We start from the raw sequence: 12,363 nt of genomic DNA on the forward strand, positions 1-12,363 counted from the left end.
GGGCCAGGGGCGGGGGCTGGAGGGGGGCTGGGCCCGCCATCACCCCCCCCATCACCATGCCCCCGTCCCCTCCATCACCCGGCCCCCTTCCCACCCCTCCCCATCACCCTGCCCCCGCCCCTCCCTTCATCACCCCTCCCCCTCCCGCACAGATCCAGGCCCTGGAACTGGACCCCAACCTCTACCGGGTGGGGCAGAGCAAGATCTTCTTCCGAGCGGGGGTCCTGGCCCAGCTGGAGGAGGAGCGGGACCTGAAGGTCACAGACATCATCGTGTCCTTCCAGGCAGCCGCTCGGGGCTACCTGGCCCGCAGGTAGGGGTCGCGCTGGGAAGGAGGGGTTGACCAGGCGGCCCCTGGTGCCCGGGCCTCATGATGGCAGAAGGCTGCGGTGCAAGCAGGAGAGAGCGCGCTGAGAGTCGGGGGGCTGGGGCTGGCGGGCTGCGCCCAGCGGGCCGAGAGCAGTGGAGAGTGCCCGCACACAGCAGGTCTCTAATCATGGCTGAGTGAAGGGAGCGGGCCCTCTGCTAAGGGCACGGGGCCCTGGGCCACTGAGACCCACCGTCTCCCCGCCCAGGGCCTTCCAGAAGCGGCAGCAGCAGCAGAGCGCCCTGCGGGTGATGCAGCGGAACTGCGCAGCCTACCTGAAGCTGCGGCACTGGCAGTGGTGGCGGCTCTTCACCAAGGTGAGGGTGGCGGGGGAGCTGGCCTGAGCAGCGAGGGGCCGGCCTGTTTGGGTCTCGGTTTTCTGTGTCAGTTAAATGGGACCCATCGGCTCATCCTTTGTTTGCCAGGATTCCTTAGGTAGCAAGTGACAGAAAAGCTGGGTCAAGCAGGATGGGTGAAAAGTAGAGGGCAGCGTCAGGTCCAGCTGGATCCAGGCCCAGGGACGGTTATCTGACTTCCTGCGCCTTCTGCTTGGCTTTCTTCCTTGGCGATCACAGGCAGACTTTTCCCAAGTGGGGCTGTCAGCAGAGCCAGCTCGCCCACCCAGCCCCCCCCCACCCCCACCCCAGCTTGGACAGTGCAGGGGGACGGTCAGAGCCCGGGTTCCACTCTTGCCCCAGCTGGGCCTCTGTGGCCACTCCAGAAGTCACACGAGCCAGGCTGGGGTCCTGTGCCCATGCCGAGCAGAGGGGAAAGGTCGAGTCTCAGCCCCCGCCCCCCATCCTAAACTGAGGGGACGGGGGCTCCCGTAGGAAATTAGGAGAAAGGGGTTAGAGATTTGGAGGCGAACGCACAGCTGTTGGGTGTGATTCTGAATATGGTAATGGACAGGTCGGCCCGCCTTCCTCGTCTGGTTTTACTGAATACTTATTATGTGCCATGCACTGTTTTAGGGGCTCAGGATAAAATGGCAAAGGGAAGCAGACACGGCTCTGCCCTCTTTCTATAGATGCCTGCTCGTTAGTATCTCATCTGGAGCCGCTTCATGTCGCCAGAGCCCCACGGCTAAGAGCCGCGGATACTTACCACAGACCATTTAGGAAGATGTGTCTGTCCTCAGCCTGGTGGGAGGCGGGGGAGGGGGACGGGTATCAATTAGTCAATCCCACAAATAAATGTAAAATTACAGCTGTGATAAATGCAGGGATTAGGACAGAAACAAACAAGATAATTGATGAGATGCCTAGAAAAGACTCCAGCAGAGTTGGGTCCAATGAGTAACAGACGACAGAACAGAAAATACCAGCGCACAGCCCCTTAGCCACGGGAAGGGCTGCTTCCTTGTGAATCGGGCTGTGCCTCCCGCTCAGGCTGTAATCACGTCCTGTCGAATGCGTCTCTCCCCCGGTCTGTTGCCAGTACCTAGGGCTGATCTAGGCTCCTCAGGAGCACAAATGCATTTCATCTTGGCAGCCCTGTGGCACAGGGGCTGACAGCCCACTGTACAGATGGGGCCACCAGTGGGCTTGCTGAGGGCACACACTAGCCCTGGAGGAGCTGGGATTCGAACCCATGCACCCAGGCCCCCCAGAGCGCGAGCTCCCGGCCCTGGGCACGGTGCCTGCCCCCTTGGCAGGTGGAGGTTGGCAGGAGGAAGCCCCCCCATCCACAACGGCCCCCCGCCTCCCCCTAGGTCAAGCCACTGCTGCAGGTGACGCGGCAGGACGAGGTGCTGCAGGCGCGCGCCCAGGAGCTGCAGAAGGTGCAGGAGCTGCAGCAGCAGAGCGCCCGCGAGGTGGGCGAGCTCCGGGGCCGCTTGACGCAGGTGAGGGGTGTGGCCTGGGTGTGGTGGGGGCGGAGTCGGGGTGTGAGGGGTGGGGTTATGGGGGGCACGGGAGGTGGGGAGATGGGCGGGGCGGGGCCAAGGTGCTGGGACCTGCGGGGATTGGGGGTAGAGAAGCGGGGCCAGGGTGGACAGCCGGGGCTACAGGCAGAGCCTGGAGGGATGTTGGGGTGCCGGCGTTGCAGGGCTGGGGGCAGGACCGCGATGCAGCCGGGGTGTGTGTTGGGGGTGCGGGGAAGGATGTTGAAGGGGCCTCTGGGCCCCCAGGAGATACCCGGGAAGAGCTTTGGTAAAGAGAGGCTGGGTGGGCAGAATGTGTGCCGCGGGCAGGGGACGGGGCTGTGGGGCGGGGCCATGACCGCAAGGGGCGGGGCCGTGGCCGCAAAGGGCTGGGGCAAACGGGGTGGGGCCATGGCTTTAAGGGGCGGGGCCGTGGGGCGGGGCTGTGGTGTGCAGGGGCGGGGCCCGTGACTGCAAGGGGTGGGGCAGGGACCGGGCTGTGGCCGGCAGGGGCAGCCTCTGGGCCTGGCAGGGCGCCCTGGCCCGCACCACCCCACCCTACCCCTAGTCCCATCTCTTCTTGGACTAGAAGTTTCATTTTATTCGCTTTTAAGAATTATCCTTTATTGTCTTGAATCTCTCCTGGTGACAGAAGTGATCTGTCATGGGGAGTTTAGGATGTGGGACAACCCCTAAGTTTTTTTTCTCTTAGGAAATTTTTTCCCACATTTGTATTGTATGTGAGGAAATCTGCCTTTCTTTAAGTATCCTTGATTACAGTTTCTATTACACAAGTAATGTATACTTGTAGCAGGCAATAGATAAGACACAGAAATGTGCAGTTTAGATGAACTGGAAAGTAAAAAAAGGACATGAAAAAAGCAAGTCACCACACACCGATTTTTTTAAAATTTTATTTTGTTTATTTCTCTCCTGTTCCCCTTCCCTCTTCCCCCTCCCCCACATTGTCTGCTCTCTGTGTCCATTCGCTGTGTGTTCTGTGTCCGCTCCTATTCTTATCAGTGGCACCAGGAATCTGTTTTTCTTTTTGTTGCATCATCTTGCTGTATCAGCTCTCCATGTGTGCGGTGCCACTCCTGGGCAGGCTGTGCTTTTTTTTCCGCACTAGGCGGCTCTCCTTATGGGGCGCACTCCTTGTGCGTGGGGCTTCCCTACACGGGGGACACCCCTACATGGCACGGCACTCCTTGCGTGCATCAGCACTGTACGTGGGCCAGCTCACCACACAGGTTAGAAGGCCCTGGGTTTGAACCCTGCACTTCCCATATGGTAGTCAGACGCTCTATCGGTTGAGCCAGATCTGCTTCCCTTAGGGTTTTAAGATGTTTCCTATATAAATAAGTCCAAGACTAATATGGGGGCTTCTTGGACATCAGGGACCAGGCTGCTTCTCTTCGGTTCCAGCAACCAGAGCCCAGGCCATTTGCTCTAGGGTTGCCTCATGGTCCAGTACGGCAGCTGGAGATCTAGTTTTCATGTCTGGATTCCAGGCAGCAAGAGAGAAGGGAAATGTTGGGAAAGAGCCAAATGGTAGACTCTCAGCCGAATGAGGCATCTTTAAAGAGTCATCACACAGGGAACTTCACGTACCAGCTTCCGCTTGCATCTCACTGGCCTCCCTGTTGCAAGGGAAGCTGGGGGAGCTGGTTTTTAACTAGACATGTCGTTACTGAGTCAAGTCAGGGTTTGAGTATAAAGGAAGGCAGGGGGGTGGTGTAGACGGCAGCCCCTGCCGCAGCGTCTCATGGAGATCCTTCGCATCAATGAAGATGCCTCACGCATCTTACTTTTCAAAGCGGCAGCTTCCTCATGAACCTCTAACTGAAGAGCACCAGCCAGCACGCTGGCCAGCGCCTTGCAGTCTTTAAGTGGCTTCTAGCCTTTTCGCTGCTGTAAACACGGCAGAGCATGCCTTGGTGGCGAGAGGCTGGCCCTTCCCGGTTAGTCCCTTCTCCTGGAGACGTCTTCCGTGCCCGCTGCCCTCCCCTTCTTCCTTTGCAGCTGCTGCTTTGAACAGGCTAATGCCCACCTCACTTTACCTTTCGGCTTCTTCCAGGATTGTTGCTGTCTTAAAATAATGCTGAAACAAACTCCTTCTTGAGCCTTTTTCTGAAGGCTTTTCTGCATTTTCTTCGATTAAACCAATCGTCTGATGGCTAGAAGATCCCTTGGGGGCCACATGGGGACAGAACAGGGGCGGGCAAGAGCAGAGGGGGCCTGAGTGACAGTCCAGATGGGAAAGGATGGCGCCGGGGCCCTGGACAAGGACAGGAGAGAGGGTGCTGGGGACCCAGGGGCACCCAGAGACTGGCCCGGTGACTGGGGGACATGGGGCCATCCTGAGCAGGGGGCCCAGGGAGAAGCAGGTTGGGGCTGTGCCTCCCGCCCGCCAGTCCCCAGGGACTCAAGGGGAGGGGCAGACAGCAGGATCTGGTGCTCCTGGGAGGGCCGTTGTGCCTGCTAAGCCTGACCCCCGTCCCCAGCTCGAGGAGGAGCGCAGCCGCCTGGCCGAGCAGCTGCGGGCAGAGTCGGAGCTGTGCGCCGAGGCGGAGGAGACGCGGGGGCGGCTGGCGGCCCGCAAGCAGGAGCTGGAGCTGGTGGTGTCGGAGCTGGAGGCCCGCGTGGGCGAGGAGGAGGAGTGCAGCCGCCAGCTGCAGTCGGAGAAGAGGAGGCTGCAGCAGCACATCCAGGTCTGGTCCCCTCGACCACCCCTCTGTCCACCCTGGCCCTGCAGACCAGGTCTCTCCTGGCCGTGAACTTGCAGAAAGCTCAGCTCACAGTGGCTGGAGTGAAAAGAAGAATGTTGGGCTCTGATCATGGGAGAGTCCGGAGTGTGCTTCAGGCTTGGCTTGATCCAGGCACTCGAGCTGTGTCCTCAGTGCTCTGCCTGGGAAGATAAAAGTTGCAAACAACTTTATCTTTCATTTCAGGAGCTTCCCAAAAAGCCATTGGTTATTCAGCCAACCCAACCGTCGTAGCAGTAATAGTAAGAGGTTACTTTGATGTGAATCCTCTGTGTGCCAGGCACCTGCTAAGCGCCAGTCAGCCTTCCACAACTACGTGGACTAGCTGATACAGTCATCTCTGTTTTCCAGAAGGGGAAACTGAGGCACAGAGAGGTGAGGTGACTTGCCCATGGCCACTCGTCCGGTAAGAGGCTGAGCCAGGACTCGAACCCAACACTCCCAGTTGCAGGTTCAGTGCTCGGCATCTCAGATGTCCACGGACCGCCTGCCAGGGGCCACAGCAGCATAGAAACCCTCCTGGAGGCCCCGCCCACCCTTGGGCGCTTGTGTGTGGTGGGGAGAGGGCGAGGCAGGGCTTTCCCTGCTCCGGTTGCCACGACAGAGTCACACCACACACACGCAGGAGGCAGGACAAGCCACCTGGGGCGGGGGCGTGACCGAGAGGAAAAGCATGGCACTATCACCAAAAGTCTCCCAGACAAAAAGAAAAAATACCTCTCGTGCCCTCCTTGCCTGGGTGTCAGGTGCAGCCAGGGACGTGGAGATCAGCTGGGGCGAGTTCCGCCCCTCAAGGGTCCCAGTCGGGGGGTAGAGGCGTTCAGGGTCCACAGAGGTATATGCCCTAGTGGAGGCCGCCCAGACACGTGCAGGATCCCAGAGGTGGGCGGCGCTTGCTCTGCTTCAGGGCGCTGGCAGGCTTCCTGAAGGAGGTGACATTGGGGCATTGTAGAAAGCATAGGTGTTCGCCAGACAGCCAGGGAAGGGGAAGGGCATTTCAAGGAAAAGGGGCAGTATGTACAAAGGCCATGAGGATCTTCTCCCCCAGCTTACTCCTGGACCTGACTGAGAACCTGTTTCTCCCACAAACCTGGCCAGTGTGGATTAGCCTGAGTCCTGTGTTGGAGTCTCGGCCCCTCCCCTGAAGCAGGTGGTCATGGTCAAGTCACGTCCCCTCTCTGCGCCCGGGACACACCAGGTTCCCTCGTTCCTTCATTTATTCAACAAATATTTCTCGGGCCCTGCCCTGTGCTGAGGACAAAGCAGCGAACCACACAAAGGCCCCGCTCCGGCAGGGGCTGCAGGTGAACCAGCAAACCAGTGTCGGCCTCACGGAGAGCGCAGAATGCTGGAAAGAGGCTACTGAGGGGCTGGGGGGGTCTCTGCAGGGGGGACAGGGCGGTGCCGCTTCCAGGGCAGGCAGCCTCCGCATTCCTGCCCGAAGGAAAAGAGAAAGAGCCAAAGCAGATTCAGGGCAGGCCCCACACGGTGGGCACAGCCATGGAGGGACCCTGAGGCCGGAAGGGGCGTGGCGTGTCCCAGGAAGAGTGAGGAGGCCGAGTGGGAGGTGAGGCTGGGGACAAAGAGAGGTGGGGAGGGGGAGCAGCTCGTGCAGCCCCCTGGCTGTGCCTCGCTCAGGCTGTTCCTCACTCTGGTTGTTCCTTGCACGGCCAGCCTCCCCCTGCCTCAGGGCCTTTGCACTGGCCGCTCTCTTTCTTGTCTCCACATGGCTCCATCCTTCTCTGCCCTCACCTGTTGCTGCAAAGGGGACCTTCTCAGTGAGGCCTCTCCTGACCCCCCTGCAGCAGAAATATGCAAAAATATCTAGCACCCCCGCTTCCCCTTCCTTGTTTCCGTACCGCGCCACCTCCTAGCGTTCTGTGCCAGAGCTGCCCAGTGTGCAGTTGTTTCCTAGGAGCCACGTTCAAAAAGCTCGAAGGGAACGGTGATGTTCATCTTGATATATATGCAATGCTACTGTTTAATGTCATAAATTAGAGTCATTTTATTGTATATCATATTGAATTACATATATAACTAATGGCATAAGTATATAATCAAGGTAACAGATATTTATATATTATATAGTGTTATCTACCACTAATGACAAATATTATATACACAATATGTAATTGTAATTACATTATTCTGTTGTTTTAATCAGCTCTTTTATTGGTATTAGTGATGTTTTTTGACCAAGTCTTTGAAAATCACCGGGTGCCAGGCTACAGTGCAGCTTCACGTGGACGCTGCCCCTTCTTTGGAAATGCTTGATAATATTTATGTTTTGTAACTTCTGTGGTTGAAAAAGTAGATGCACATGCCCACGTTGGTCCACCCACACTTAAAAGTTTGCCAACGATTGAGTACCCGGTCTTAACTTTAAATAACTGAAATTAGGTGAAATTGAAAATCTGGGCCCTCAGTCGCACCAGCCACGTTTCAAGAGCTCGATGGCCTCGTGGGGTGAACAGCACCTGCCGCGTGATTTGTTTCTTGTCCACTGTCGGCCCACGCACACGCTTACACAAACACACGCACACGCAAATATGCATGCATGCGCATGCACGCACACACCTGCTCACGAGCATATCACTTCCATAAAGAGACGTTTGCTCTCTCCCAGGGCCCGGATCGTGCCGCGCGTGACCACAGGCTTGTGGGGCTAGCGCGGGAAGCAGGAGTTCGCGAGGGCCGGTTCCCCCAGCCCCCAGGACCGTCCCTTCCCCACCTCCTTCCCATCACACCCCATTCCTGCGCTCCTCACCCCTCTCCTCCCGGCTGCAGGAGCTGGAGACCCACCTCGAGGCCGAGGAGGGGGCGCGGCAGAAGCTGCAGCTGGAGAAGGTGACCACGGAGGCAAAGCTGAAGAAGTTTGAGGAGGATCTGCTGCTCTTGGAAGACCAGAACGCCAGGCTGAGCAAGGTCGGGGCCTGCGGGCAGCCGATGGGGGGCCACGTCGCTGGGTGCAGGGGCTCTCTCCAGGTCTCCCCCCCTCCGGCCCCCCTCTCCAGGGGCTCCGGGCTTTACCTCTGCCTCCTTTGAACTCTTGCTCTCTCCCGGCCTCCCTTTGCCACGCTTTCACCCAGAAGGTGTTTGTTGAGCAGCCACTGTGTGCCGTGGTCTATTGCTGCCTCACAAACCACCTCGGGCTGGTACAGCAGCCATTTCACCAGGCCCGTCCTTCTCCAGGTCGGCTGGGGCGCCGCTGGCGCTGCCTCCTCTGGCCGCCTCGGCGCTCCCTCTGGCTGTCGCGGTCAGGTGGCAGCAGGGCTGACCCTCGAGCTCGGGGCTCCTCCACCCGCCTCTCCACCCCACCCGGCAGCCTGGAGGAGTTACCTGGCGGCTCAGGGCTTCACGCAGGGAAGCAGAAGTCGCCAGGCCTCTTAAAGGCTCCTGCCTGGAACTGACGCAGGCCCGCTTAAGCTGAGTCCTCTAGATCACCCCCAGGATGGGCCTCACTGTGTGGGACTCTCACTGTGTTAGGTTTTTGCTGCGATAATGCTGCGTAACGAACGGCCTCCAGATCTCAGCGGCTGACATCAGCAGCACCGTGGGCTTGGCGGCAGGCTGCGGCGCCTAGTGGGGCCGCCCTCGTGGTGTCGGGCACAGACAGAAGGCGCCAGCGCCGCTCAAGCCCCTGCTGCCACACACCCACTAGTGTCCACATTCCGCTGGCCAAAGCGCACGTGACCCTGCCTCGCCACGGCGTCGGGAAGGACATTCCCCGCCCAGGAGGCCCCGCACCCAACAGCTTGCGGCTCTGAGAGCTCCTGGGAAGGAGCAGAGCTCAAAGCAGGTGCCGGGCCGCACCGCCGGCCCTTCTCTTTCACTCCGTCCTGCTTCGTTCCTTTAAGGGCAGCATCGACCCACTAATTCAATACCCAAAACCCCTTATGGTTCGGAAAGTGCCTCGCTCGCCGGTGCTTCTCAAACTCCAGCAGGAGTTGTCGTGGGAGCCTGGAAAAATAGATTCTGATTGGGCAGGTCTGGGGCAGAGCCCGGGAAGCTGCATTCCCAGCAGGCTCCAGTGTGATGCCGAGGCGGCAGGGCCATGGGCAGGGGGCCACGGGTGGGGGGCCACGGGCCAGCCTTCGCGCAGTGACAAGGGTCTGAGAGTCACCCATGGATGCCGCAGCCGTGGGGGCACGGCCATCGCTGTGTTTTTATATAAGAACAGATAATGGGAAGCCCCCTCGCGGGCCGTGGGGGGGGAGTGGCTCATGGGGCAGTGGTTACCTCCGGCCCCCAGTGCTGCCAGTGGGTGGCTCAGAAAGGTGTGTGAGTCGCGTGGCTCTGGAGTCCCGTGACACAGGGCGGCGCCTCCACCCGCCCCGAGGTCTGCGGGAGACTCGTCCGCCACCCCCTGCAGCTTCTGGAGGCGGCTCGCCGGCCCGCGGGGCCTCCCTGTGTCTCTGTGTCCAGATTTCCTCTCCTTGTCAGAGCTCCTGCCCTGGCATCCAAGGCCTGCGCTGCTCCAGGCCGGCCTGATGTTTGTTTGTTTTTAAGATTTATTTTTCATCTCCACCCCCTCGATGGTGCACGCTGTCTGCTCCCTGTGTCTGCTCGTCTTCTTTTTTATGAGGCAATGGAAACTGAACCCGGGACCTCCTGTGTGGGAGGGAGGTGCCCAGTAGCTTTAGCCACATCCGCTCCCTGCTCGTTGTGTCTCCTCGCTGTGTCTTCTCATCGCGACATCTCATTGCTTCGGCTTGCTGCGCCTGCCCTTCACGTCGGCTCGCTTCTTCTTGTCTTTTTTTTTTTAAGATTTATTTTCTTTATTTCTCTCCCCTTTCCCACCATTGTCTGCTCTCTGTGTCTATTCACTGTGTGTTCTTCTGTGTCCCCATCCATTCTCCATGACACCGGGAATCTGTGTGTCTTTTCATTGCGTCGCCTTGCTGCGTCAGCTCTCCATGTGTGCAGAGCCACCCCTGGGTGGGCTGAACTTTTTGCACGGTGGGCAGCTCACCTTACGGGGTACACTCCTTGTGTGTGGGGCTCCCCTACACGGGGAACACTACTGTATGGCACGGCACTCCTTGTGCGCATCAGCACTGGGCGTGGGCCAGCTGCACACGGGTCAGGAGGCCCGGGGTTTGAACCCTGGACCTCTCATGTGGTAGACGGAAGCCCTATCCACTGAGCCACAACCGCTTCCCTTTGTCTTTCGGAGGCACTGAAGCAAACCTGGGATCTCCCATGTGGGAGGCGGGCACCCAACTGCTTGAGCCACGCCCCCTCCCCAGGGCTGGCCTGGTTTTAGCTTGACCAAGTTCCCCTGTAATGGCCTGATTTGCAAATAAGGCCACAGGGCAGGGCACGGGCATCAGGACTTGCACGTGTCTTTTGGGGGGGCCCTGTTGAAGCCGTGACAGTGGCGTCCTTCCCGGGCTCCACAGCCGATCAGCAGGCGTGAGCTGCTGGGTGGTCGCAGACCCCCGGCGGGGGGGGTTGCAAGCGGAAGCCCCCAAGGGGCTGCTGACCGCCCGACTCGCAGGAGCGGAAGCTGCTGGAGGAGCGCCTGGCCGAGTTCCACTCCCAGGCGGCCGAGGAGGAGGAGAAGGTGAAGAGCCTCCACAAGCTGCGCCTCAAGTACGAGGCCACCATCGCGGACATGGAGGGTGAGCCAGCGGGGGCCGCGGGGGCGCCGTCGTGGCCGTGAAACGGGGTGGGCGGGCGGAGGGGGGTGCCCTCCCGGCCCTGACGTGGCTCCTGTGCCCTGGCTCCTGTTCTTGTTCTCGCTCCTCAGTGGCTCGCCCGCCCCCTCCCCCTCCTCCCCCTCCTCCCCCCTCTTCCCCCTTCTGCCCCCCTCCTCTGTCCCACTGACTATTTTAGATACTTCTCTCTCCCTGTCCCTTGCTGTGACTTGGAAGGGAAGACCCGAAGGGAAGGGGTGCAGGAGGGGACGGGGCTTGAGGCGAGGACGGCGCCTGAGGGCCGCCGGCGATGGGTCTGGGGGCCGGGGCCCTCACGCGCCCCCGCGCCCCCATGCCCGCAGACCGCCTGCGCAAGGAGGAGAAGGGCCGCCAGGAGCTGGAGAAGCTGAAGCGGCGGCTGGACGGGGAGAGCGCGGAGCTGCAGGAGCAGGTGGCGGAGCAGCAGCAGCGGGCGGAGGAGCTGCGCGCCCAGCTGGGCCGCAAGGAGGAGGAGCTGCAGGCCGCCCTGGCCAGGTGGGCGCCCCCCACCCAGGGCAGCGCCCGGGTAGCGCAAGGACCACCTGCTGAGCGCCTGCTGTGTGCGGGGCGTGCGCTCGCCGTGCAGAGGCCTCCTAGGCTCGGGTGGCTCTAGGACGCCCTCGGTTCTCGGCGCGGCTCCATCCCAGAGCCTTCGGGCTCGACAGCGCGCGGGTCTGCAAGCGCCGGTGTGTCTCCAGCACGTCTGTCTGCCGCCCTGCCCGCGTGTTGGTTAAGAACCTGCCTCCTTGAGTCCGACTCCTGGTTCAAATCCCCTTCCTGGCTGTGCCACCGCCCCCAAAAGACATCATCCCTTTGGCCTCGGTTTCCCCATCTGTAGAGCGGGGCCGACTCCAGAAGTGACTGCCAGGGCCCGCGCGGGGGGCGAGCAGGCACGTGCGCACAGCGGCCCAGCCCGACCCTCCGCGCCACCAGGCGTTTGGCCGCGACATGTCGCGCCGGCTCAGGCTGGCACCTTCTGCCGGCCCCGGGCGGCTTGCGGGTCTGTCGTTCCTCCGCGGGTCCCAGGTGTCAGGTCCCGGCTGGGCGGTTCCCCCCGTGGCGCTGCCCCTCGCCCGGCCCTGCGTCCCTGGGGTACGAGGACGGCCTCTGGGGTCAGCTGCTCCCTGGCCTGGGGCCTGGGCAAGGGCGTCCGCCCCCTGGGCCTCGGTTTCCTCGTAGGGCTCCAGGGTGCGTGCGGCAGGAGCTCGGGGGCCTCCCTGAGGCCCACAGGCGGCCCCCGGCGCCCGCGGGCTCACCCCAGCCTGTCGGCCCCCAGGGTGGAGGACGAGGGCGGGGCGCGGGCCCAGCTGCTCAAGGCCCTGCGGGAGGCGCAGGCAGGGCTGGCGGAGGCCCAGGAGGACCTGGAGGCGGAGCGCGCCGCCCGCGCCAAGGCCGAGAAGCAGCGGCGGGACCTGGGCGAGGAGCTGGAGGCGCTGCGGGGCGAGCTGGACGACACGCTGGACTCAACCAACGCGCAGCAGGAGCTCCGGTGAGGCGCGGCCGTCCCGCGGGTGACTAGTGAGGACCCACTCCGGGCCCGGGGACCAAATGAGTCAGGTCCAGGCGTCACTCATGGGAGCTCCCGGCAGGAGCAGGTTGGCAGAGTCAGGCAAAGACAGGCCCAGAGCAAAGGGTGCTTTCGGGGAGTCACACGGTATACGGGGCATGACGAGAGAAGGCCCTAAACCAAGG

At 61.2% G+C, this 12,363-nt stretch overlaps 1 protein-coding gene across 2 annotated transcripts in view; it reads left to right on the forward strand.

The window, feature by feature from the left end:
* The window catches only part of MYH14 (myosin heavy chain 14), a 92,462-nt gene that overhangs the window by 50,806 nt on the left and 29,293 nt on the right, over positions 1–12,363 (forward strand). For both annotated transcript variants that reach the window (XM_058280676.2, XM_058280677.2), the window contains 8 exons: positions 153–313; positions 576–684; positions 2,079–2,210; positions 4,733–4,939; positions 7,781–7,918; positions 10,494–10,617; positions 10,995–11,166; positions 11,948–12,160. In XM_058280676.2, coding sequence (XP_058136659.1) covers positions 153–313; positions 576–684; positions 2,079–2,210; positions 4,733–4,939; positions 7,781–7,918; positions 10,494–10,617; positions 10,995–11,166; positions 11,948–12,160 — 1,256 coding nt within the window. The remainder of the gene's footprint in view (positions 1–152; positions 314–575; positions 685–2,078; positions 2,211–4,732; positions 4,940–7,780; positions 7,919–10,493; positions 10,618–10,994; positions 11,167–11,947; positions 12,161–12,363) is intronic.

The sequence above is a fragment of the Dasypus novemcinctus genome, chromosome 18, assembly GCF_030445035.2.
Source record: "Dasypus novemcinctus isolate mDasNov1 chromosome 18, mDasNov1.1.hap2, whole genome shotgun sequence".
Taxonomy (NCBI): Eukaryota; Metazoa; Chordata; class Mammalia; order Cingulata; family Dasypodidae; genus Dasypus; species Dasypus novemcinctus.